The sequence below is a fragment of the Coregonus lavaretus genome (assembly GCF_964263955.1).
Source record: "Coregonus lavaretus genome assembly, chromosome: 32".
NCBI classification, from domain to species: Eukaryota; Metazoa; Chordata; class Actinopteri; order Salmoniformes; family Salmonidae; genus Coregonus; species Coregonus lavaretus.
Window position 1 is genome coordinate 13,342,223 of NC_140019.1, and position 25,615 is coordinate 13,367,837.

A 25,615-nucleotide genomic window follows, 5' to 3' on the forward strand; every position below is an offset into this window, starting at 1 on the left:
CTCTTCTTTACGACAACCACACAAACGACGTGTTGCTGTTGGATGCTAACTAGCTAGCTATCTAAGCTAAACTGGCCGCCGTCGCAGTGGCTGACAAGTTAGCTAGCTAGCGTTCTTTTTCCTTGCAGAAATAAAAACGGAACTACACATCGGGTGAATTGAAGTTTGCAACCAAACCCGGACAATGAAGACGCGGATAGACATGGAATTTGTACTTGTGTTCACGGTAGTTGCCTTCAGTACTTGTTTAGGATTCTATCTTCCGGGTTTAGCACCAGTGAGTTTTTGTGAAGACGGTAAAGGAGGTGATGATTGTCAGGTAAATTAACACGGATGGTGGTGTTCTTTGAAAGATACATGTTTTTCAGATTGAAGTTTATAAATGTTATATTTGTATTTTGTTCTATTTCCTTCCTACTGGCTAGCTATCTAGGTGGTTAGGTGCTAATGTTAGCTAGCTAACTAGTTAGCTACATGCTAACTAGTCAAGTGACACCAGGAAAAAGTTATTATTGTAACTAGCTAGTTAGTTGAGAATTCTCAACTCCACGATACAATGGAGTTGAGTGGCGATAAATTGGAAATAAAAGAAAGCATTTGCACAGGACAAACATAGATATGTACAACAAGGTATGCATTAAAGAATGGACATTTTTACCGACCATGATACCGACTCGATATAGACGAAGGTACACCGCCAAAAGTCATCGCCACACAGATGTGATGTACATATCGTGGAGTTCAGAATTCTTAACTATTATTATTGCTGCACTAACGATACTAAAGCTGTTCACTAGCTAAACTATCAAAACGTCATCGTAACAAGTGGGGGTGCGTGCTCAGACCCCTTCTGTACAGCATGTTCATCAATGACTGCGTGGCCACGCACTTCTCCAACTCGATCATCTAGTTTGCTGATGACACAACACTGGTAGGCCTGATTACCAAAAACGAAACTAAGAGACAGCCTAAAGAAAGGAGGTGAGAGCCCTGGCAGAGTGGTGCCAGGACAATAACCTCGCCCTCAACATAAACAAAACGGAGCAGATAGTGGACTACAGTAGACAGCAAAGACAGCACGCCCCTCCATATCGACGGGGCCGCAGTGGAGAGGTTCAAAAGCTTCAAGGCGTGCACATCACTTACAACCTGAAATGTTCCCTTCACGCAGACGGTGTGGTGAAGAATGGCGCAACAGCGCCTCTTCAACCTCAGAAGTCTGAAGAAATTTGCCTTGGCCCCTAAAACCCTCATGAACTTCTACAGATGCACCATTGAGAGCATCCTGTCGGGCTGTATTACTGCCTGGCATGGCAATTGCACAGCCCGCAACCGCAGGGCTCTCCAGAGGGTGGTGCGGTCAGCCCACTTCCTGCCCTTCAGGACAACTACAGCACCCGGTGTCACAGGAACGCCAAGAAGATCATCAAGGACCTCAGCCACTCGAGCCACGGCCTGTTTACCCCGCTAACATCTAGAAGGCGGAGACGGTACATATGCATCAAAGCTGGGACAGAGAGACTGAGAAACTGCTTCTATCTCCAGGCCATCAGACGGTTAAACAGTCACCACTAGCCGGCCTCAGCCCAGTACCCTGCCCTGAACCTCAGTCACTGTTCTAGCCGGCTACCACTCGGTACTCCACCCTGCTGCCCTATGTACATAGTCATTGAACACTGGTCACTTTAATAATTTCTACATACTGGTTTAACCACTTTATATGTATATACTGTATTCTAGTCATGTCTCATCCTATATAACTACTGCTGTACACACATTTTCTATTCATATACTGTCCATACTGTTTTTACACACCATTTATTTTTTATTTATTTTATTTTACCTTTATTTAACTAGGCAAGTCAGTTAAGAACAAATTATTATTACAATGACGGCCTACTTTATATATATTTATATATATATATGTGTGTGTGTGTAATATACACTACCGTTCAAAAGTTTGCGGTCACTTAGAAATGTCCTTGTTTTCGAAAGAAAAGCAATTTTTTTTGTCCATTAAAATAACATCAAATTGATCAGAAATACAGTGTAGACATTGTTAATGTTGTAAATGGCTATTGTAGCTGGAAACGGCTGATTTGTAATGGAATATCTACATGGGCGTACAGAGGCCCATTATCAGCAACCATCAGTCCTGTGTTACAATGGCACGTTGTGTTTGCTAATCCAAGTTTATCATTTTAAAAGGATAATTGATCATTAGAAAACCCTTTTGCAATTATGTTAGCACAGCTGAAAACTGTTGTGCTGATTTAAAGAAGCAATAAAACTGGCCTTCTTGAGACTAGTTGAGTATCTGGAGCATCAGCAATTGTGGGTTCGATTACAGGCTCAAAATGGCCAGAAACAAATAACTTTCTTCTGAAACTCGTCAGTCTATTCTTGTTCTGAGAAATGAAGGCTATTCCATGCGAGAAATTGCCAAGAAACTGAAGATCTCGTACAACGCTGTGTACTACTCCCTTCACAGAAAAGTGCAAACTGGCTCTAACCAGAATGAGGACTGGGAGGCCCCGGTGCACAACTGAGCAAGAGGACAAATACATTAGTGTCTAGTTTGAGAAACAGGCGCCTCACAGGTCCTCAACTGGCAGCTTCATTAAATAATACCCGCAAAACACCAGTCTCAACGTCAACAGTGAAGAGGCGACTCCGGGATGCTGTCCTTCTAGGCAGAGTTGCAAAGCAAAAGCCATATCTCAGACTGCCCATCTTAATATTTTATTTTTATTGGACAGTCTGCGTCCCGGAGTCGCCTCTTCACTGTTGACGTTGAGACTGGTGTTTTGCGGGTACTATTTAATGAAGCTGCCAGTTAATCAGCCGTTTCCAGCCACAGTAGCTATTTGCTACATTAACAATGTCTACACTGTATTTCTGATCAATTATTGTTATGTTATTATGTTATTTTAATGGACAACATTTTTTGTTTTTATTTCGAAAACAAGGACATTTCTAAGTGACCCCAAACTTTCGAACAGTAGTGTGTGTATATATATATATATATATATATATATATATATATATATATATATACACATACACACACACACACACAGTGGGGAAAAAAGTATTTAGTCAGCCACCAATTGTGCAAGTTCTCCCACTTAAAAAGATGAGAGAGGCCTGTAATTTTCATCATAGGTACACGTCAACTATGACAGACAAAATGAGAAAAATAAATCCAGAAAATCACATTGTAGGATTTTTAATGAATTTATTTGCAAATTATGGTGGAAAATAAGTATTTGGTCAATAACAAAAGTTGCTCAATACTTTGTTATATACCCTTTGTTGGCAATGACACAGGTCAAACGTTTTCTGTAAGTCTTCACAAGATTTTCACACACTGTTGCTGGTATTTTGGCCCATTCCTCCATGCAGATGTCCTCTAGAGCAGTGATGTTTTGGGGCTGTCGCTGGGCAACACAGACTTTCAACTCCCTGCAAAGATTTTCTATGGGGTTGAGACTGGCTAGGCCACTCCAGGACCTTGAAATGCTTCTTACGAAGCCACTCCTTCATTGCCCGGGCGGTGTGTTTGGGATCATTGTCATGCTGAAAGACCCAGCCACATTTCATCTTCAATGCCCTTGCTGATGGAAGGAGGTTTTCACTCAAAATCTCACGATACATGGCCCCATTCATTCTTTCCTTTACACGGATCAGTCGTCCTGGTCCCTTTGCAGAAAAACAGCCCCAAAGCATGATATTTCTACCCCCATGCTTCACAGTAGGTATGGTGTTCTTTGGATGCAACTCAGCATTCTTTGTCCTCCAAACACGACGAGTTGAGTTTTTACCAAAAAGTTCTATTTTGGTTTCAACTGACCATATGACAAATGCACTCTAGCAAACTTCAGACGGGCCTGGACATGTACTGGCTTAAGCAGGGGGACACGTCTGGCACTGCAGGATTTGAGTCCCTGGCGGCGTAGTGTGTTACTGATGGTAGGCTTTGTTACTTTGGTCCCAGCTCTCTGCAGGTCATTCACTAGGTCCCCCCGTGTGGTTCTGGGATTTTTGCTTACCGTTCTTGTGATCATTTTGACCCCACGGGGTGAGATCTTTAGTGGAGCCCCAGATCGAGGGAGATTATCAGTGGTCTTGTATGTCTTCCATTTCCTAATAATTGCTCCCACAGATGATTTCTTCAAACCAAGCTGCTTACCTATTGCAGATTCAGTCTTCCCAGCCTGGTGCAGGTCTACAATTTTGTTTCTGGTGTCCTTTGACAGCTCTTTGGTCTTGGCCATAGTGGAGTTTGGAGTGTGACTGTTTGAGGTTGTGGACAGGTGTCTTTTATACTGATAACAAGTTCAAACAGGTGCCATTAATACAGGTAACGAGTGGAGGACAGAGGAGCCTCTTAAAGAAGTTGTTACAGGTCTGTGAGAGCCAGAAATCTTGCTTGTTTGTAGGTGACCAAATACTTATTTTCCACCATAATTTGCAAATAAATTCATTTAAAATCCTACAATGTGATTTTCTGGATTTTTTTCTCTCTATTTGTCTGTCATAGTTGACGTGTACCTATGATGAAAATTACAGGCCTCATCTTTTTAAGTGGGAGAACTTGCACAATTGGTGGCTGACTAAATACTTTTTCCCCCCACTGTATATATATATATATATATATATATATATATATATATATATATATATATATATATATATATATATATATTCTGGTCTCAGACATTGCTCATTCTGATATTTCTTATTTTTGTTATTTTTATGGATTATGTGTGTCTTGTTTATTTTTTATTTTTTTTATTGCTAGGTATTACTGCACTGTTGGAGCTAGAAATACAAGCATTTCACTGCACCTACAATAACATCTGTGTATGCGACCAATATACTGATTTCAGTATTTGAAGTGGGCTTTATACAATATTTGTCTATTTCCCAATTATTGCTAGCTAGCTAACTAGTCAGATTTTTTGTTTGCCAAGATTATTAACTTGCTAGCTAGCAGCTTATACTTCATGGCTGCCTGCTCAGTGGCTGGCTGGCTGGCTGGCTAGCTAGCTACACAAACCATGAGACGATGCATTAATATACACTGCTTAAAAAAAATAAAGGGAACACTTAAACAACACAATGTAACTCCAAGTCAATCACACTTCTGTGAAATCAAACTGTCCACTTAGGAAGCAACACTGATTGACAATAAATGTCACATGCTGTTGTGCAAATGGAATAGACAACAGATGGAAATTATAGGCAATTAGCAAGACACCCCCAATAAAGGAGTGGTTCTGCAGGTGGTGACCACAGGCCACTTCTCAGTTCCTATGCTTCCTGGCTGATGTTTTGGTCACTTTTGAATGCTGGCGGTGCTTTCACTCTAGTGGTAGCATGAGACGGAGTCTACAACCCACACAAGTGGCTCAGGTAGTGCAGCTCATCCAGGATGGCACATCAATGCGAGGTGTGGCAAGAAGGTTTGCTGTGTCTGTCAGCGTAGTGTCCAGAGCATGGAGGCTCTACCAGGAGACAGGCCAGTACATCAGGAGATGTGGAGGAGGCCGTAGGAGGGTAATAACCCAGCAGCAGGACCGCTACCTCCGCCTTTGTGCAAAGAGGAGCAGGAGGAGCACTGCCAGAGCCCTGCAAAAGGATGTGTTATTTTAGTGTTCCCTTTATTTTTTTGAGCAGTGTATTTTCATAAAGTTGACGAACAAGTCTGTTCAGATTGGTGATCCATGGGCGGCAGGTAGCTTAGTGGGTAAGAGCGTTGTGCCAGTAACCGAAAGGTCGCTGGTTCTAATCCCCGAGCCGACTAGGTGAAAAATCTGTCGATGTGCCCTTGAGCAAGGCACTTAAACCTAATTGCTCCTGTAAGTCGCTCTGGATAAGAGCGTCTGCTAAATGGAAAAATAAATAAAAAAAAAAAAAAAGACCTCCAGCAGGCCACAAATGTGCATGTGTCTGCTCAAACGGTCAGAAACAGACTCCATGAGGGTGGTATGAGGGCCCGACGTCCACAGGTGGGGGTTGTGCTTACAGCCCAACACCGTGCAGGACGTTTGGCATTTGCCAGAGAACACAAAGATTGGCAAATTCGCCACTGGCGCCCTGTGCTCTTCACAGATGAAAGCAGGTTCACACTGAGCACGTGACAGACATGACAGAGTCTGGAGACGCCGTGGAGAACGTTCTGCTGCCTGCAACATCCTCCAGCATGACCGGTTTGGCGGTGGGTCAGTCATGGTGTGGGGTGGCATTTCTTTGGGGGGCCGCACAGCCCTCCATGTGCTTGCCAGAGGTAGCCTGACTGCCATTAGGTACCGAGATGAGATCCTCAGACCCCTTGTGAGACCATATGCTGGTGCGGTTGGCCCTGGGTTCCTCCTAATGCAAGACAATGCTAGACCTCATGTGGCTGGAGTGTGTCAGCAGTTCCTGTAAGAGGAAGGCATTGATGCTATGGACCGCCCGTTCCCCAGACCTGAAACCAATTGAGCACATCTGGGACATCATGTCTCGCTCCATCCACCAACGCCACATTGCACCACAGACTGTCCAGGAGTTGGCGGATGCTTTAGTCCAGGTCTGGGAGGAGATCCCTCAGGAGACTATCCGCCACCTCATCAGGAGCATGCCCAGGCGTTGTAGGGAGGTCATACAGGCACATGGAGGCCACACACACTACTGAGCCTCATTTTGACTTGTTTTAAGGACGTTACATCAAAGTTGGATCAGCCTGTAGTGTGGTTTTCCACTTTTAATTTTTAGGGTGACTCCAAATCCAGACCTCCATGGGTTGATTAAATTTGATTTCCATTGATAATTTTTGTGATTTTGTTGTCAGCACATTCAACTATGTAAAGAAAAAAGTATTTAATAAGATTATTTCATTTATTCAGATCTAGGATGTGTTATTTTAGTGTTCCCTTTATTTTTTTGAGCAGTGTATTTTCATAAAGTTGACGAACAAGTCTGTTCAGATTGGTGATCCATGCCTGCTTTTAAGTAAGTTAGGTAATAGCTAACTAGCAGAGTTTGTAGCTAGAATATTGAATGGGTAATGCTTGGAATACATATTGTAATTTCTTTAAGTAGAAATGTTAGGCCCCTGTGTGTGTGTGTGTGTGTGTAATAATACAGATTGAAATGGCTAGAAACAATACCAATACTGATAACCCAATAATGATCCATGTCTTGTCATGTCGCATGCCTATATACAGACCATCTCTCTCCTTCCTTACAGACTCTCATCCAGCTATTTGTGAATCGCTTGGACTCAGTGGAATCAGTTCTGCCCTTTGAATATGATGTGTAAGTAGTAGCTCTGACTGGCACATACCTCTCTACCTTATCTATCTTTTGTTGGATCATTGCGCATTCATTGATTGTCAACAATTTTTTCACAGCTTTGATTTCTGCAAAGACGATAACGAGAGGAGACCGTCTGAGAACCTGGGCCAGGTGCTATTTGGCGAGAGAATTGAGACGTCACCATACAAGGTAGGGGACCTCAGTCATCATATCTTCCTGGCAGTTTTTTTTTTTGGGGGGGGGGGGGGTCTAGATCAGCTTTAAATATTGCAGATAGATTTTGGGTTCTATTAGTTATTTGGATCTTTTCACCCTCACTCCCGCCACCCCAACCCTACTACCCCTCAATTTATTGGAGTCAACTAACAGCAATACTGCTACTTGTAGCTATTTTCGATCACATGTACGGTACATGTAGTTAACTAATTAGGCTACACATACAGTGTATTCGGAAAGTATTCAGACCCCTTGACCTTTACCACATTTTGTTACGTTACGGCCTTATTCTAAACATGATTAAAATTGTTTTCCCCCTCATCAATCTACACACAATACCCCATAATGACAAAGCAAAAACAGGTTTGTAGAATTTTTTTCAAATATATTCAAAAATAGGAAACTGAAATATCACATTTACATAAGTATTCAGATCCTTTACTCTGTACTTTGTTGAAGCACCTTTGGCAGCGATTACAGCCGCGAGACTTCTTGGGTATGACGCTACAAGCTTGGCACACCTGTATTTGGGGAGTTTCTCCCATTCTTCTCTGCAGATCCTCTCAAGCTCTGTCAGGTTGGATGGGGAGCGTCACTGCACAGCTATTTTCAGGTCTCTCCAGAGATGTTCAAGTGTGGGCTCTGGCTGGGCCACTCAAGGACATTCAGAGACTTGTCCCGAAGCCACTCCTGCATTGTCTTGGCTGTGTGCTTAGGGTTGTTGTCCTGTTGGAAGGTGAACCTTTGCACCAGTCTGAGGTCCTGAGCACTCTGGAGCAGGTTTTCATCAAGGATCTCTCTGTACTTTGCTCAATTCATCTTTCCCTCCATCCTGACTAGTCTCCCAGTCCCTGCCGCTGAAACACATCCCCACAGCATGATGCTGCCACCACCATTCTCACCGTAGGGATGGTGCCAGGTTTCCTCCAGACGTGACGCTTAGCATTCAGGCCAAAGAGTTCAATCTTGGTTTCATCAGACCAGAGAATCTTGGTTCTCATGGTCTGAGAGTCCTTTAGGTGCCTTTTTGGCAAACTCCAAGAGGGCTGTCGTGTGCCTTTTACTGGGGAGTGGCTTCCATCTGGCCACTCTACCATAAAGGCCTGATTGGTGGAGTGCTGCAGAGATGGGAGAACCTTCCAGAAGTACAACCTTCTCCACAGAGGAGCTCTGTCAGAGTGACCATCGGATTCTTGGTTACCTCCCTGACCAAGGCCCTTCTCCCCTGATTGCTCAGTTTGGCTGGGCGGCCAGCTCTAAGAAGAGTCTTGGTGGTTCCAAACTTCTTCCATTTAAGAATGATGGAGGCCATTGTGTTCTTGGGGACCTCCAATGCTGCAGACATTTTTTGGTACCCTTCCCGAGATCTGTGCCTCGACACAATCCTGTCTCTGAGCTCTAGGGACAATTGCTTCGACCTCATGGCTTGTTTTTCGCTCTGACATGCACTGCCAGCTGTGGGACCTTATATAGACAGGTGTGTGCCTTTCCAAATCATGTCCAGTCAATTTAATTTACCACAGGTGGACTCTAATGAAGTTGTAGAAACATCCCAAGGATGATCATTGGAAACAGGATGCATCTGAGCTCAATTTCGAATCTCATAGCAAAGGGTCTGAATACTTATGTAAGTAAGGTATTTCTGTATTTTTATTTTTAATACATTTGCACAAATTTCTAAACCTGTTTTCGCTTTTTCATTATGGGGTATTGTGTGTAGATTGAGGCATTTTTTAAAATTCAATCAATTTTAGAATAAGGCTGTAACGTAACAATGTGGAAAAAGTCAAGAGGTCTGAATACTTTCCGAATGCACAGTACATTCCTAATTTCCTCTTTCTGCAAGTGCTGGATTTTCACCCACAGGCGGCCAATCCATCATTCATTCTGATCTTCTCTCCATCCCGCCGATGTCCACAGATTAACCCATCTTTCCCAGCATTATACCATTTTGCTGTTTCCTTTTGCAATACATCCCTACATTTTACTGTGATTTCATACGAGGGCCTTGAACCTCCCTATGTGTAACATTTCTACCGATATTGCCCTAAAAATAAATACTTTACCCAAGAGTATATTTATATTTCCAATCATTGATTGTGGTTTTTCAGATCCCCTAACAATGCAGTTTGCAGGTCCATCTGCAAACAGCCATTCTTCCTGGCAGGTTTCATTCATAGTCTGATTTACCACTGGGCTTTAATTACCCTAAAGGTTTTCTGGGCCCAGCTTTCAGGTATTGTTGCTAAATCACTCCTGGCAAGACCAGCTATTCAAGCTGTCTTGGCTGCCCTGTTCTTCCTGTTATACCCAGTAGGTCTTACTCTTCATGACCGTATCAATATATATTGTTTTCTTCTCCATTTCCCCTCAGTTCTCATTCAAAAAAGATGAGAAATGCAAGGAATTGTGCACCAAAACCTATGTGAAGGGCAAACCCGAGGATACGAAAATGCTGGACTTCATCAAGAATGGAATGCAGTTGAACTACCAGCACCATTGGTGAGCTAATCATTCTCCTTCTCATTAATAGGTTGAGATAATTGTACGTAATTGTACAGAAACCGTTCCGCTTACCCCCAAGCGTAGTAGGGCCTCTTAGCATGACACTAATCCTATACAACGGGTTAACACTATGTATTTTTGCACAGCTTTTGGTTAGACCGAGATGGATGAACAGGAGACAGATTTGTGTCAACTAAATCACTTCCAGGGTTTTTTTCCAGTGGATTTAGAGTATTTTAATTGGGTTTAACAAAATGTGAGTGTGTTTTCAGGATTGTTGACAACATGCCAGTCACCTGGTGCTATGATGTGGAAGACGGTCAGAAATACTGCAATCCTGGATTCCCCATTGGCTGCCTCGTCACTGAAGATGGCCGGGCTAAAGATGCCTGTGTCATCAATGTGAGCTATACTGTTATCTCACATACATGATGGTTGCCCGATATCAATCTGATAACGCCAGAGTTTGAAGCTATGATAATTCTAGTTCAGGCTGTGCCTTGCTATAGTAATATAATAACGCCATCATATGTTTGGACCGTGACTGAGGCATGCTGTTTTAAGCTGTATTTTGAATAGTTCTAATGATAACCTCTTTTGTACGTGTTGTGTTTAGTATAAGTACGCACTATGGAATCTGGGGTAATTGACTGGCATCGTTATCTCTTTCAGTTGGAGTTCAAAAAGAGGAATACGTTTTACATCTTCAACCACGTGGCCATCAAAATCACCTACCACAATGGGGAGGGGGAGGGGTGGAGGGGAGCTCGTCTGGTGGCTGCCACACTGGAGCCCAAGAGGTAAGAACTTCAGAAAGACCCAGACAATGTAAATCAGGTGGGGAATAAGCAGATTCATTCCATTTTCAATAGCAGCTCTTGAACTTATTGTCTTCGACGCTTCCGTAGGTTTCCATGAATATGCGCTGTTCTATACTCATTGAACAACTGTTTGCCACACATGTTTGTTTCGTTTGATTGTTGATCAGTGTCATTTCCGCATTTCACCAGAGGAGGCCGAAACGCTATTAAAAAAAAAATGTCACTGCTGTATCTGGCATGCATAAATTCACCACACATCATTAGGTAAATGAGTTGGCAGTTTGATTGTTATGGCAGGATTTCCAAATGTCCAAACCTAATTATCCAATCCATTAAACCAGATTTATGAATATGTTTGATTTAATTAACAGTTTTAGCAATCATCTGTACACAAGCAGAGTTTCATATGAAGTACTAAAAGCACTCTCCTTTTATAATACTTTTTTAAAGGGTTTTGTGTTGTAGCTGGGTATAAATACAACAGTGCCGGACCCAAATCAGTGGAATGCCCCCACCCCATCGCCCAATTAGCGATTTATACCAGTCCGAATGGTGGTCCCGACAGCACGCAAAAAAAGGGTCAGGGCAGTGGGGCAGGACTCTTAAATATATGGTATCCAAGATTTGGCAATGCATACTGTAGGCCTGTAGTATGGACTGGAATTACGCGCCTCTTTCAAACCATGAAGCTGGGAGAGAACACACGATGATGATGGTTCATTGATTTGTGTAGGACATGGATTTGAATAGGCTAAGTATATTAAGCTTTCTAAAATGGATGAATGGGGCTGTCAACTGAGCCACATTATTAATATTCAAATATAACTTTAATGAGTTTTAATTACATAACGATGGGCTAAATACCAGTCAAGTTTGACAAATATAATGTAGGATATTTAACATGAATGTGTTATGTCTTGATTCTGTTGACATTCTCGTTCAGGTCAAATGGTCACAAGAGCGGAGAGAAAAGCCAGTGCCTGTTGCGTACCGCACATCACCACTTCCTCATATATGCCATTGAAACCAGCATTTCTCTTCTGTTCACTTGGTTTTCAAATAAACTTTCTTTCAGCAGCCAAGGCATACTCCTAGTCGTATTAGCAACCCATGCTAGTAGTTGCATCTTGATCTTCCCTCTTTCAATTTTTGTATGGATATTTATTTCCATCTCTGTCATATGAAACCGTTATCATGTGCAGTGCGCATTAGAATGGGGTTTTCCGCTAGGCCTACTTGCATTTTGGAACATTTGTGCCTATTCAAATCAAATCAAATTGTATTTGCCACATGCGCTGAATACAACAGGTGTAGACATTACAGTGAAATGCTTACTTACAGCCCTTAACCAACAATGCATTAATTTTTTTATAAAAAAGTAAAATAAAACAAAAACAAAAAAGTGTTGAGGGAAAAAAAAGAGCAGAAGTAAAATAAAATAACAGTAGGGAGGCTATATACAGGGGGGTACCGGTGCAGAGTCAATGTGTGGACTGGATGTACAAGGAGATGCCTATTGCTGTGTGTGCATTGCTGCGCTTAGCCTATAATGGGAAGAAATAATAATTTATCAACATTTGAACAAGCTCAACATTTTGATCTGTTCCATCAATCTTGTTGTTTTAAACTTTTGGGATTTACAGTGGTTGTATGAACTTTGGATCTATCGTCCCAGGGTCTGTTTTGAAACTGTCTGACATTTAACAAAACATTTAATTAAATAATTGGAGCCTGGCTAGGCATACTTGTCATAAATGCAACTGCCAAGCATATAAAGGCTATGCAGGCAATGCTGCAGCAAATGTACCTGTCCCTGAGCTGATAAGATCATTCATGCATTATGAACTGCGCTCCATCCATGCTGAGATGCGCTATTTTTCCCCACGTGGGATTAACGCTATTCTTTGGGAACAATGGCGCGCTCTGGTGATTTGCTAGTGTCAAAGTAGGGCAAATTAACGAATATCAGATTCTCCGGGAGAATTCCAACCAACGGCCTCCAACACACACCCGACATGCTCTGAATTTAATTCACATATAAGCGATGGTACTTAACTCTTCCGACTCGCCCAGATATAAATTGACTTTTATGTTTGTTTGATTGACAGTATCAAAAATGCTGATGCTGACAAACCGACATGTGAAGGCTTTCCTATGGAGGTTCCTGTAAAGTTTGACAGTGACGTGAAGATCACATACACCTACTCTGTCACCTTCGAGGTACGTTAGAACAATTAAGCACAAAAATGATTTTGTTTTGCACATATACAGTGAGGGGAAAAAAGTATTTGATCCCCTGCTGATTTTGTACGTTTGCCCACTGACAAAGACGTGATCAGTCTATAATTTTAATGGTAGGTTTATTTGAACAGTGAGAGACAGAATAACAACAAAAAAATCCAGAAAAACGCATGTCAAAAATGTTATGAATTGATTTGCATTTTAATGAGGGAAATACATATTTGACCCCTCTGCAAAACATGACTTAGTACTTGGTGGCAAAACCCTTGTTGGCAATCACAGAGGTCAGAAGTTTCTTGTAGTTGGCCACCAGGTTTGCACACATCTCAGGAGGGATTTTGTCCCACTCCTCTTTGCAGATCTTCTCCAAGTCATTATGGTTTCGAGGCTGACATTTGGCAACTCGAACCTTCAGCTTCCTCCACAGATTTTCTATGGGATTAAGGTCTGGAGACTGGCTAGGCCACTCCAGGACCTTAATGTGCTTCTTCTTGAGCCACTCCTTTGTTGCCTTGGCCGTGTGTTTTGGGTCATTGTCATGCTGGAATACCCATCCACGACCCATTTTCAATGCCCTGGCTGAGGGAAGGAGGTTCTCACCCAAGATTTGATGGTACATGGACCCATCCATCGTCCCTTTGATGCGGTGAAGTTGTCCTGTCCCCTTAGCAGAAGAACACCCCCAAAGCATAATGTTTCCACCTCCCATGTTTGACGGTGGGGATGGTGTTCTTGGGGTCATAGGCAGCATTCCTCCTCCTCCAAACACGGCGAGTTGAGTTGATGCCAAAGAGCTCGATTTTGGTCTCATCTGACCACAACACTTTCACCCAGTTCTCCTCTGAATCATTCAGATGTTCATTGGCAAACTTCAGACGGGCCTGTATATGTGCTTTATTGAGCAGAGGGACCTTGCGGGCGCTGCAGGTTTTCAGTCCTTCACGGCGTAGTGTGTTACCAATTGTTTTCTTGATGACTATGGTCCCAGCTGCCTTGAGATCATTGACAAGATCCTCCCGTGTAGTTCTGGGCTGATTCCTCACCGTTCTCATGATCATTGCAACTCCACGAGGTGAGATCTTGCATGGAGCCCCAGGCCGAGGGAGATTGACAGTTCTTTTGTGTTTCTTCCATTTTGCGAATAATCGCACCAACTGTTGTCACCTTCTCACCAAGCTGCTTGGCGATGGTCTTGTAGCCCATTCCAGCCTTGTGTAGGTCTACAATCTTGTCCCCGACATCCTTGGAGAGCTCTTTGGGCTTGGCCATGGTGGAGAGTTTGGAATCTGATTGATTGATTGCTTCTGTGGACAGATGTCTTTTATACAGGTAACAAACTGAGATTAGGAGCACTCCCTTTAAGAGTGTGCTCCTAATCTCAGCTCGTTACCTGTATAAAAGACACCTGAGAGCCAGAAATCTTTCTGATTGAGAGGGGGTCAAATACTTATTTCCCTCATTAAAATGCAAAATCAATTCATAACATTTTTGACATGCATTTTTCTGGATTTGTTTGTTGTTATTCTGTCTCTCACTGTTCAAATAAACCTACCATTAAAATTATAGACTGATAATTTCTTTGTCAGTGGGCAAACATACAAAATCAGCAGGGGATCAAATACCTTTTTCCCTCACTGTAACTACACCATTTGAATTTGTGTGGTCATCAGCATAGTTCATAGAAGTATTCTCTTTTTACAAATAATCATTTCTTAATTCACAGGAAAACAATGACATCAAGTGGGCCTCCAGATGGGACTACATTTTGGTCTCAATGCCTCACACCAACATCCAGTGGTTCAGGTACGTTTGGTCTCTCAACAGACAGCCCTCATAAGGGATTTACAGCACAGAAGTAGAGAATGTTTAACAGGCCTTCTCTGAGAAGGCCCTTATCCTAATAGGCAGACAAATGTTCTGTAAACACCAGCCTGAGTAGCTTGTAGGAAGTCAAAACAAAATGTAGTGACTTTGTTTGCTGCTACAAAATTAGAGTTTCACAGAATACAATTATCAGTAAGTCCTCTGTCTTTGTACCTCCAGTCTGGCGTCAATCACTATCAACAGATATGAGTTTAAGTCCATAACATACAGCATCAAGTTTAGTGACCATCAACCCACACCTTAAATGTCACAAACAGAACACTGGAACTCATGTGTCTAACAGAAGCTCTACATGTAATAGGAACTTTAGTCATGTAGATTAGAATATGGTGCTCCTCTGCTGCTGTTAGTCATGTTAATGGTGTACGACTTGTGTTCTTTCCAGCATCATGAACTCTCTAGTCATCGTACTCTTCCTGTCTGGCATGGTGGCTATGATAATGCTGAGGACCCTGCACAAGGACATTGCCAGGTATAACCAGGTGGACCAGGTAAAGAAACGCACACCACACTTCTCTTAGCATTTCACTTTAGAATAATTTGAAACCAAGTTAACATACAGAAACACAGAACCAGATTATTCAATTGTATTCTATTGTATTCTATTGTATTCTATTGTACGCAAATGAATCCATCAAGTGTGAATGGGTGAGATGGACATAGCAGAGGATTTGTCTGCCAAAAGTTAATGTGTGTTCTGTTTCCTACCGACCCACAAGCATGAAACCTTTGTAACATTTCACATTCACAGGGAGACTTGATAAAGGTTCCACCACCACAAGGAAAATCCATATCCTATGTAAGCTTATCGAAAGCCATTTGAACACAAACTGGGTATTGGTGTTGTGATTTCTGGGAGCCATCTCTTGAGGCGTCATAAAACGTAAACCTTTAAAATATGGTGTAGTGCAAGCCATCATTTACAGATGCCCAGTCATTTGAGAAAATAAAAAAAAGATTCCAAAAATGTTTGTCTGCTTTTGGGCTAAGCTGAGAGTTCATGTCTACACCATATTTTACAGCCATTGGCTAACGGTGTAACATCATGTGTCTTGATGTGTTTTTTTCAACACTAGCATGTGTTAGACAAGCTGGAAGATAGGCTAATGACTCACTCTTGGTGATTGGCTGATCCGTAACAAAGCAATTTGAATATGCATAACTTTTACCATTATCTTGGTTCTGATTGGTTGTGGTTCACTCTAACCCAATAGGAGGATGCCCAGGAGGAGTCTGGGTGGAAACAGGTGCACGGGGATGTGTTCCGGCCTCCCAGGAAGGGCATGCTGCTTTCTGTGTTCCTCGGCCAGGGAACCCAGATCTTCATCATGACCTTCATCACCCTCTGTAAGTAACTCTTCCTGAGATACTTTAGTAAGCAATGGAAACTCACAATGCAATACATCTTCTTCAGAATAGTTTTTTTTATAGAGTAATAGTTATTACCGTCTCTTATTGACCTTTACTAGAGCAATAGTGGTAGTATTACTGTAGTATTAGTATTCTGTGTAGTGATGGTGACGTCTGTTTGTCTCCTCTAGTCCTGGCCTGCCTGGGGTTCCTGTCTCCAGCTAACCGAGGGGCTCTGATGACCTGTTCTGTGGTGCTGTGGGTTCTGCTGGGGACCCCTGCAGGATACGTGTCATCACGCCTCTACAAGGGTAAGCCCTATGTACACACACATCAACGTACCACACGTGAATTTACTAAATGAGATTGAGTTTTAGAAAGGTACGATATAAATGTTAAAAGCCAGATCAATGACAATTCAGGCCTACAGTGAGCTGGACAGTATGAGATTCCCTCCAACCATTCAGTTAGATATGTATTTCTGTTCTTCCTGAAGAGTCTCTCTATTCTGTATGCCCTGCTTATAGCTTATGATTTTAACCCTTGTTTTCCTGTGTGTCCTCAGCTTTCGGTGGTGAGAAATGGAAGACCAATGTCCTGTTGACAGCACTGTTGTGTCCAGGGTAGGTCAGCTGTTCACGTACTGTAGCATCCAAAGCTGCATTTATTTGACACATTCTCCTTCTTAGCAGGGAGATGTGTACAGAGGCTTCACATCTCTCCTTTCTCTCTCTCGCTCTCCCCCCCAGGATTGTATTTGCAGACTTCTTCCTGATGAACTTGATCCTGTGGGTGGAGGGCTCGTCGGCTGCCATCCCCTTCGGCACGCTGGTGGCCATCTTAGCTCTGTGGTTTGGCATCTCTGTGCCCCTCACCTTCGTCGGCGCCTACTTCGGCTTCAAGAAACCTGTGAGTCTAAAATCAGATCCCCCTCTGTCCATGTAATCTTATTCATTATTTATTTATTTTTTTGTCATTTAGCAGACGCTCTTATCCAGAGCGACTTACAGGAGCAATTAGGGTTAAGTGCCTTGCTCAAGGGCACATCGACAGATTTTCACCTAGTCGGCTCGGGGATTAGAACCAGCGACCTTTCGGTTACTGGCACAACGCTCTTAACCACTAAGCTACTGTTGTGGAAAATAACCACTATACTTTCTTACAAATAAGGTCTTACAGAGTTTTTGTTGCATCAACATATATGACTTTACTAGAGTTTCAACAAAGCCGATGCCAGTCTGCAGAATGACACACCCTCTTACTCTCTCCCTCCATCTTATATAGTCCCCTCTACAGTTTCCCGCTCTTTTATTGCTCCGCCCACTCCCTTTGTCTATGGTGGCGGCTACATTCGACTTTCATTATGCACATAGTACTCCAACCAATCACTCACTCCCCTGTCTTGCACACACACTCATGTTTAGTTTAACCATTACAAGTCCCTAAATCCTTGAAACATACACAAACCCCACACACACAGTGAAATTACCCAATTCAATTCCTTGCCCAGTAACAAAGAAATCTAACTCTATGCTCTTGATTAACCCAGTTCTACCTCATAGTCCATTAAACTCTACAGTTCATTAATAATAATTCACCACACTACCTGCCGCCCCAGTATTATGATCTAAATGACAAAACGGATCCTAGATCAGCACTCCTACTTTAAGATGGATTATGACTACGGGCCCTGATATTTTGTCCACGTTAATACCAAGCCCTTTTTTAATATGGCCTACAACTTTCCATGTCTTGGTGAGTTACCACCCCTCTCTCTTGCTCCATTTTACAGACCATTGAGCAGCCTGTGAGAACCAACCAGATCCCCAGACAGATCCCAGAACAGTCCTTCTTCACCAAGCCTGTCCCCGGCATCGTCATGGGGGGCATCCTGCCCTTCGGCTGCATCTTCATCCAGCTCTTCTTCATCCTCAACAGCATCTGGTAGGGGGGAAAAAAACACTAATACAATTGTGTGTCTGTCATCTGTCTGACCGTCTGTCTGTGTCTTGTCTTTCTCGTTGAAGCAACTCACCTGCTTAGCTGGGAGTCTTGTTTGACTGGTTGATTGATGTAATAAAGTTAGATTTTTTTGGTCTTCTGTTCCAGGTCTCACCAGATGTACTACATGTTTGGTTTCCTCTTCCTGGTCTTCATCATCCTCCTCATCACCTGCTCTGAGGCCACCATCCTGCTGTGCTACTTCCACTTGTGTGCAGAGGTGAGAGGAAACTACTATTCATGGGGCTTTCTCTCAGAATAATGGTCTATTGAAACATATAGGTGTTAAATTACTGAAATGTGGATTGTGGTGTACTACGAAATAACATTACGAAAATTTTCATGGGTAGAGTTTCCTGGGACTTCCCAGTGGGCGAAACGGGTTGAAATAACATCACAATTACTTAATTTCAACCAATTTCGACTGCTGGGTTACTACTTACATAATGAGAATGTATTAAACTATTTACAGTCAGAATCTGTCAGAATGTCTGTAGCCTAACCTAAGCCCTGTTTCCTGTAGGACTATCACTGGTGGTGGCGCTCGTTCCTGACCAGCGGCTTCACGGCGGTCTACCTGTTTGTATACGCCGTCCACTACTTCTTCTCAAAGCTGCAGATCGTAGGGGCCGCCAGCACGATCCTCTACTTCGGCTACACCGCCATCATGGTGCTCATATTCTTCCTCTTCACAGGTGAGTGAACTGGGAACACTGCGTAAGCAAGGTTTTGATTGTGATACAAACACAGGTCTGTGTCACCTCAATGCAAAGACCCGTCCTATTGTTTGTTCATGGACTATGGTTAAGAGGCATTAACCCGCCCATCCTTCAACACTAAGTACTTCGGTGTCAGCGTGCTGCTGCTTGCAGTTTTATGAATGGCGGTGACCGATCCTCTGTAGTAGCTATCTGTGTCCCAGAGGTATTGTGTAGTACATACTACCAGAGGGAAGTAAAAACCAAAAGGCTACAGAATCAGTGTTCACAGAATTCAATAGTAATCGGCGTGTCCTCTGTCCTGGTACCTCCAGTCTGGCATCATTCACTATCAACAGATGAGAATAGTCCATTCAACAGTCAGCTCCAAGTCTAGTGACCATCAACCCGCACCATGAGGGTCACAAGCAGAACACTGAAAAACGTGTATAACAGAGAGGGTCAAATGTATAAATATGCAAAACATTGTGTTGATCACGCTAAACTGAATATGAACTTTATTGATCTGACATTTCTGCATGGGGAATGGGAATTGGTTAGTTTTTGAAGAATCAGAAGGAACAGCTCGGCCCATTCCTGTACACATTTACTAGGATGCAGGAACTCTATCCTGTTCCAGTGACAGCATAGACCTAGGAATGCACTAGTATTGTGCATCTTTTGTTGGCTCAACCCCCCGTACAGGCATCACACTTCTGGTTTTACTGGCTGTACAGCTCAGTGGAGGAAGGGGAGGAACATCCTCAGTGAATTATTAAATAGTGAAACATTAAAGTTATCCTTTTTAGAAAAACTATATAAAATATATTCACATTTCACCAAATAATTGATTAAAACACACTGTTTTGCAATGGTCTACAGTATCCTCAACAGCACTCTGTAGGGTAGCACCATGTTGTAGCCGGAGGACAGCTAGTTTCCGTCCTCCTCTGGATACATTGACTTCAATACAACACCTAGGAGGCTCATGGTTCTCATCCCCTTCCATAGACATACAGTAATTATGACAACTTCCGGAGGACGTCCTCCAACCTATCAGAGCTCTTGCAGCATGAACTGACATGTTGTCCACCCAATCCAAGGATCAGAGAATGAAACTAGTACTGAAAGCATAAGCTACAGCTAGCTAGCTCTGCAGTGCATAAAATGTGGTGATTAGTTGACAGTTTTTTACAAATTCATTTCTTAAATGGAGGCGGTAGCTATATTTGTTTTTTTTCCACTTACTTAGCTAATGAATGCAGCTAGATAGTTTAGCCTACTCAAAAAGGGATGAAATGTTAGCTAGCTGGCTATGGCTATCAAACACTGGAACTCTTCCAAGTCAAGGTAAGCTTTTGGTTTTATTAATTTATTGCCTCCGGGTCCTGTCGGGGTAACTGCTCTAGTAGCTATGTTGACTATGACATTAGCTAATATGGTGACAACGATGTAGGCTGTGTGTAGAGGTTAGCCGTTATGATATGAAGGTTTGGCTTGGAAAGTTTTTTTTAGCTTAGTCACAGACAGCTGATGTGTTGTGCACTGAAGTCCACAAACGAAGGGAAAAGGTGAGAGGAGGAGAGCGCTTAGATGCGAGAAGGAATTATACAACGATCAAAGGGATCATGCTGTTTGTATGTGGCTGCTATGAAAGTGAACTGTGTTTGCGTGTGATCGGGTGTATTCATTCCGCCGATTCTGTTGAAAAACATTTCTTAATCAGAAGCAAACGGAATGAAACGGGGATAAACATACCTGAATTTGTGCAATAGAAACTTGTTTGCAACTGTTGGACAAATGATTTCACCCTAGATCAGCTAGATACTGGCAAGAGTGTGAAAATTGTATTATGTCACTGTCTGTAACCTTGATTACTAAAAAAAATTATCTCTGCCTGTGCACCTACGATGTAAACTTGCATTCATAGGCTAGGTTGTAGCAACCTCATGATGGGTACAGGGAAAATTTGAGTATCATGTAGTAGCCTAAATCTAGCGACGTTACATTGAGCTGGGTGAATGGAATATGAATGACGGTCATCCAATATTCTGTAATAGAAATGAGGCCATGCTCATGAAAAACAATTATTGTCCTCCCTCATCTTAAACGGCACCGACCGCCACTGGTACAGCTACTCTGTGCTAAATGTAAACTTTTTAGACATACTTTTGCTGCAGACGTCTCTGATTTACGGCAACGTCTTAAAGATGTCTTTGTTGATGCTGGAGTGGGTCCTTGAAACAGACTAAAGGCAATTGTTTTGCTTGATCATAATGGTAAAGGAATAGTGTGCAGTTAGCTTGTAGTCTAAATGTGGTCATTTATACTGCAGAGAAACAAACCAGTGTTATGAATCGGTTATATTTAGTGACTTTGCCTCTTCCTGGTTCCTGTGCCAAGTCTGGCACTGAGCAGCTCATTCATATGTTGAGAGAAGGGAGGTGACGTGAGAAGGCTGCCCTCTGTCAGGTCTAGAAAGGCCAAACTGACTGTGTTCTACACAGTAAACTCCTCCCACTCAACTGTATGGGAAAAAAACTGGTCAGAGGAGCTGTGGCGTAACAGCACTCAGCCATGCTCTCTGTCCACCTATCCATGTTCCTGCTCATGCATTATATATGTACACTGATAGTGCTCATCAGACCTGACTCAATACAAGTTAGCCAAGCTCCAGATCAACAGGACCTCCCCTGGTCTCCTCAGTGAGACATTTGACTGGACTTTAGCTATTATCAGCACTGTTAAAACGGAGCACACATCTGTTTAGGTCATCAGCAAACGAATAACAGACGTATTAGGCATTGCTGCTTGTAGTAGTTGATCTATGGGTAACCATCCTAAAGGTATTCATTTTAGAGATGGTGTCTTTCGTCTCCTAGAAAATCAACGTGAAGTAGCGCCCAATTTACCGGTTGCCATGGATTCTATTAGATGCACCAGCATCCCTGACTACGGCTGTTATGGCAACTTCCCCGCGCTGGCACTCAAAATATATAGCTGTGTAACATGAGGAGAGCAATGTGGGCGTTTACTTCGTATCCACAAACACAACAATGCAGTTAGAAATGGACAAAGGGTTGACATGGTAACGGCACTATTTGGCCCCTTCTGGCCTTGGCTTACACACCCACACACATAACATGTGACATAGGACACAATGTAAGGAAAGTCGATACAAAACTACTACTGAAGCCATTAGTTTTTCCATAGTTTGCCTGTGGTTTTATGATGATGTCCTCATAGGAACTTGGTGTCATAAGGCAGAATAAGTAGCCTGTATTGCTGGAGCAGTGTCAGGCCCTATCTTAAGACTGGGATAATCAGTATTGGAAAGGGCTGGCAGAAGATCATCGCTACAGAAAATAAATCCAAGAAAAAGATCTTCATTCTCCCGGCCTCTCAGGGTCTTCATCTGAATAATCCTAATCTGCCCTATTTCTAATTGCCTTTTTGAGAAAATATGTTTCTCATTCCTTTCCTTTCACTTCCTCTCAACTTTGATCAAAACTGAATTTGGGAGTTTCTTGTACGGCTCCCATTGAGCCGTCAGATACAGGCTTTGAGTTTGACGAATTCCTCTTCTCCTGGGATTTTGCCCAATTAACATTTTATCTACTGGGTTCTCTTCAGAGAGGAGCTCAAACAAACTGCGCTATCTCTTGATTTCTTTCTGCCAAACGGAATGGTGGTTGGTGCTTACTGCCTTGGCAGACTTGTGGCTTCATCTGCTTGTTTCCAGCCACCTCTTTCAATAGGAATTTATCAGCCTTTTAAAGGAGGAGAATTTGGTGGTGCTGAGTGGGATAGCGAGCCGGGCGGCTATAAGATGTGACGCCATGGTTATTTTGGGAGTGTATGCTCCTGAAGTGCCACGCCCCTGCGCTCTTTCATTAGTTTTGTGTTTTTATTCATTATTTTCTGGTCCCCTCCTCCCTGTGCTGCACGGGGCCCGCGTCTCACTGCTAAAATCATCCCTGTGTAGATGAAACCGCATCACGTTCAAAAGCCACGCGCGCTAAGTTCTCTTTGCCTTACCCAGGTGTTTCAATAGGCTGATGTGGGTGCTTGCACGATTACAAATTCACACCGTTTTTACAAGTTCAGTGTCCTAAGGTAACCCTTTCTTGCGAGGGCAGTGTGCGAACATGTAGTACGTATGAGTGTCTGTACGAGACGTGTACAATGCGTCTGACTAATAATGTGCAATGTATGTATTATGTTGTGTGTATTTATCCCTGTCCTGTCCTTTCTTCGCAGGTACCATTGGCTTCTTTGCCTGCTTCTGGTTTGTAAATAAAATCTACAGTGTGGTCAAGGTGGACTAAAGGAAGGAGGGCCGGACTCCCTGCTCTCCCAGTGCAGTGCTTTTACAGTGACCGCTATGAGGAAAGGAATCCCTTTGAATGGACTCTGACTTGAAACCATCACATATCTCAGAAAAGACCTGGAGAGGACCTTCCTTTGTTTTCGCTCTGAAACTTGATATGTTGCTGTCATTTGTTTTTGCTTTTTACCGTCTGTCTAAGATTAATTGACGTTTGATTTGACTTGCACCGTGATCCTCAAGGTTAGTTCCAAATATCTAATTTAACGGGGGACTACTTAGGGGTGGGTGGTGAAGGATGAGCCGAAATGCTTTTATTTTCAGTTTCTAATGTAAATCAAATATGTACTTTATTTAGCTTTAATGTTCTCAGAAACCCATAAGTCTATTTGCGCGTTTGTTTTTCACCAACTCTGCTGTAATGAGAATATATAAATATTTGTCACCTATATGGAACTGTCCTTTAAAAAACGCAATCTTTTTTCTTTGTATGTTTTGGTTTGTTGGTTTTATATCTGTTTGGAGAGGTGATTACGGTGGCTATAGAATCCTAACCATTAATGGCATGTATTATAATTTACTGCATAAATAACCATGACCCTGCAATGATGGTATCTGTTTGTTCTCTTATTATTTGTATGGCTGTATTTTGGTTATATGAAAATAATAATAAATAGCAACCGTGGTTATGAAGCACATCTAGTAGATATGGTAGATTAATTTGCTATAACAGTGGAAATGTAAGCCCAAGCTTTTGACTCATCAACATTATTTTTTTTGTTTGGTTTGTAATATCGCACACGGCACAGGAGAAAGCAACTTGGTAGATGACACATGCATTACAGTATTTCTTATTAGGTAACTTACTGTAACTATATGTATAAAACTACTGCTGCTTTTTCTTTTTTAGCAGTGTGGAGTCATCACCTAAGGTGATAATGTTTTTACAAATAATAAATACATTTGATTAATTGGAAAGAGCTACTGCATTTTCAATTTCTGTATACTCTCAGATGGAACTTGGTGACATTGAATATTTTCCACCTTTTAAAGGGGCAATCCAGGATTGGTACATCCATTTTTGCACTTTTAAAAGAATGATATATATATATATATATATATATATATAATATATATATATATAGCCATTGATTCTTGAAGAATACAACCTATAAATGCCCAGCTGTTTACCAAAACAAGTGGCTGGGTGAGGCTTTGTTTTTCAAATCCCGGATTGCCCCTTTAAAGGAAAAGCGTCACTCTTTCTGACATTGCTTTGAAGGAGTTCTGTTCAGCGTTGTTGAAACTCACATTTTATTAATTTTTATAAATGAACTGTACACATATCCTCGCACCATGTTGAAAATGATAACTAAAAAAGCACAATAGAAATCCTCATCTCTAGTTTTTAAATAAGGACTGCATATAAAACATGTTATTTACTTTAGTTTCACTATATGACATTCAACAGGAAACATCACACAGTACTTTTTACAATAGTGTCGATTGTCAACTATCTCTCCAAGTCAACTACCTTTAAACAAAATGGCTGAAAATTGAGATTCTCAGCACTCAAGTCTATTTCACTCATACTTAACACTTCAGGCTCTCAACATGCATATAGATTACACTTGCTGAAGGTCTTCCACTCAGAGCAGAGAAGAACCACTGCTGAAAATATCTACTGTAACTACTATATCAGCACCATGTTCCAGTTTGGTAACCAACAGTTCTGTGATGAGCCTGCTTTAGATTGAACAATTACACTTGAGGTACTATGAAAACCAACTGACATGGTTCCTCAAGACCATGGTCAGAGACTGCTCTCTACATATACTGTACATTCATCATGGCTTTGAGCAATACATTTCCGAATAGATATCTACACATTTGTATGAGTTATGTACATTTTTCTGTATATAACATTTTTGACCAATATTTTTTGAGGTCTCAACATGATTAAAATCGATAGTAATGGCTTTACAGTACATTGCAACCTGTTTCATATCGACTGATACTTGATGCTCTATGCTCTGATAAAGTGCAAAGATAAAGTAACACCAATACTGATATGGTATACTAACACTCTACGCTTTACAGAAGCTGCAAAGTGAGCGAATATGGAGTCAGAGGAGCCCTAACATGACGCATGGCTGCATTCAGGCAAGAGGGGGATTTTGTTAGAGCTCTCAGCCAGCCTCCTTTGAACCTCTGAGATGAGAGGGGCAAACATAAACAGTGTCCCTCTCAGAAGGCTGCCTAGAGCA

General features: G+C 42.2%; 1 protein-coding gene across 2 annotated transcripts; it reads left to right on the forward strand.

Annotated features, from left to right (window-relative positions):
- On the forward strand, positions 1 to 24,329 carry LOC311107589 (transmembrane 9 superfamily member 2-like). Of its 2 annotated transcripts, XM_084150099.1 has the most exons (18): positions 1 to 319; positions 7,238 to 7,305; positions 7,401 to 7,494; positions 9,896 to 10,023; positions 10,299 to 10,428; positions 10,699 to 10,826; positions 12,956 to 13,067; positions 14,812 to 14,891; positions 15,358 to 15,463; positions 15,724 to 15,771; positions 16,187 to 16,319; positions 16,514 to 16,633; positions 16,888 to 16,945; positions 17,072 to 17,231; positions 18,115 to 18,266; positions 18,432 to 18,543; positions 18,847 to 19,018; positions 23,282 to 24,329. In XM_084150099.1, the coding sequence occupies exons 1-18, from the start codon at positions 185 to 187 to the stop codon at positions 23,347 to 23,349; spliced, it is 2,004 nt and encodes a 667-aa protein (XP_084006225.1). In that variant the 5' UTR covers positions 1 to 184; the 3' UTR covers positions 23,350 to 24,329. The 2 variants fall into 2 exon arrangements, with proteins under 2 accessions (XP_084006225.1, XP_084006226.1); XM_084150100.1 differs by lacking the exon at positions 15,724 to 15,771.
- The last annotated feature ends 1,286 nt before the right edge of the window (positions 24,330 to 25,615 follow it).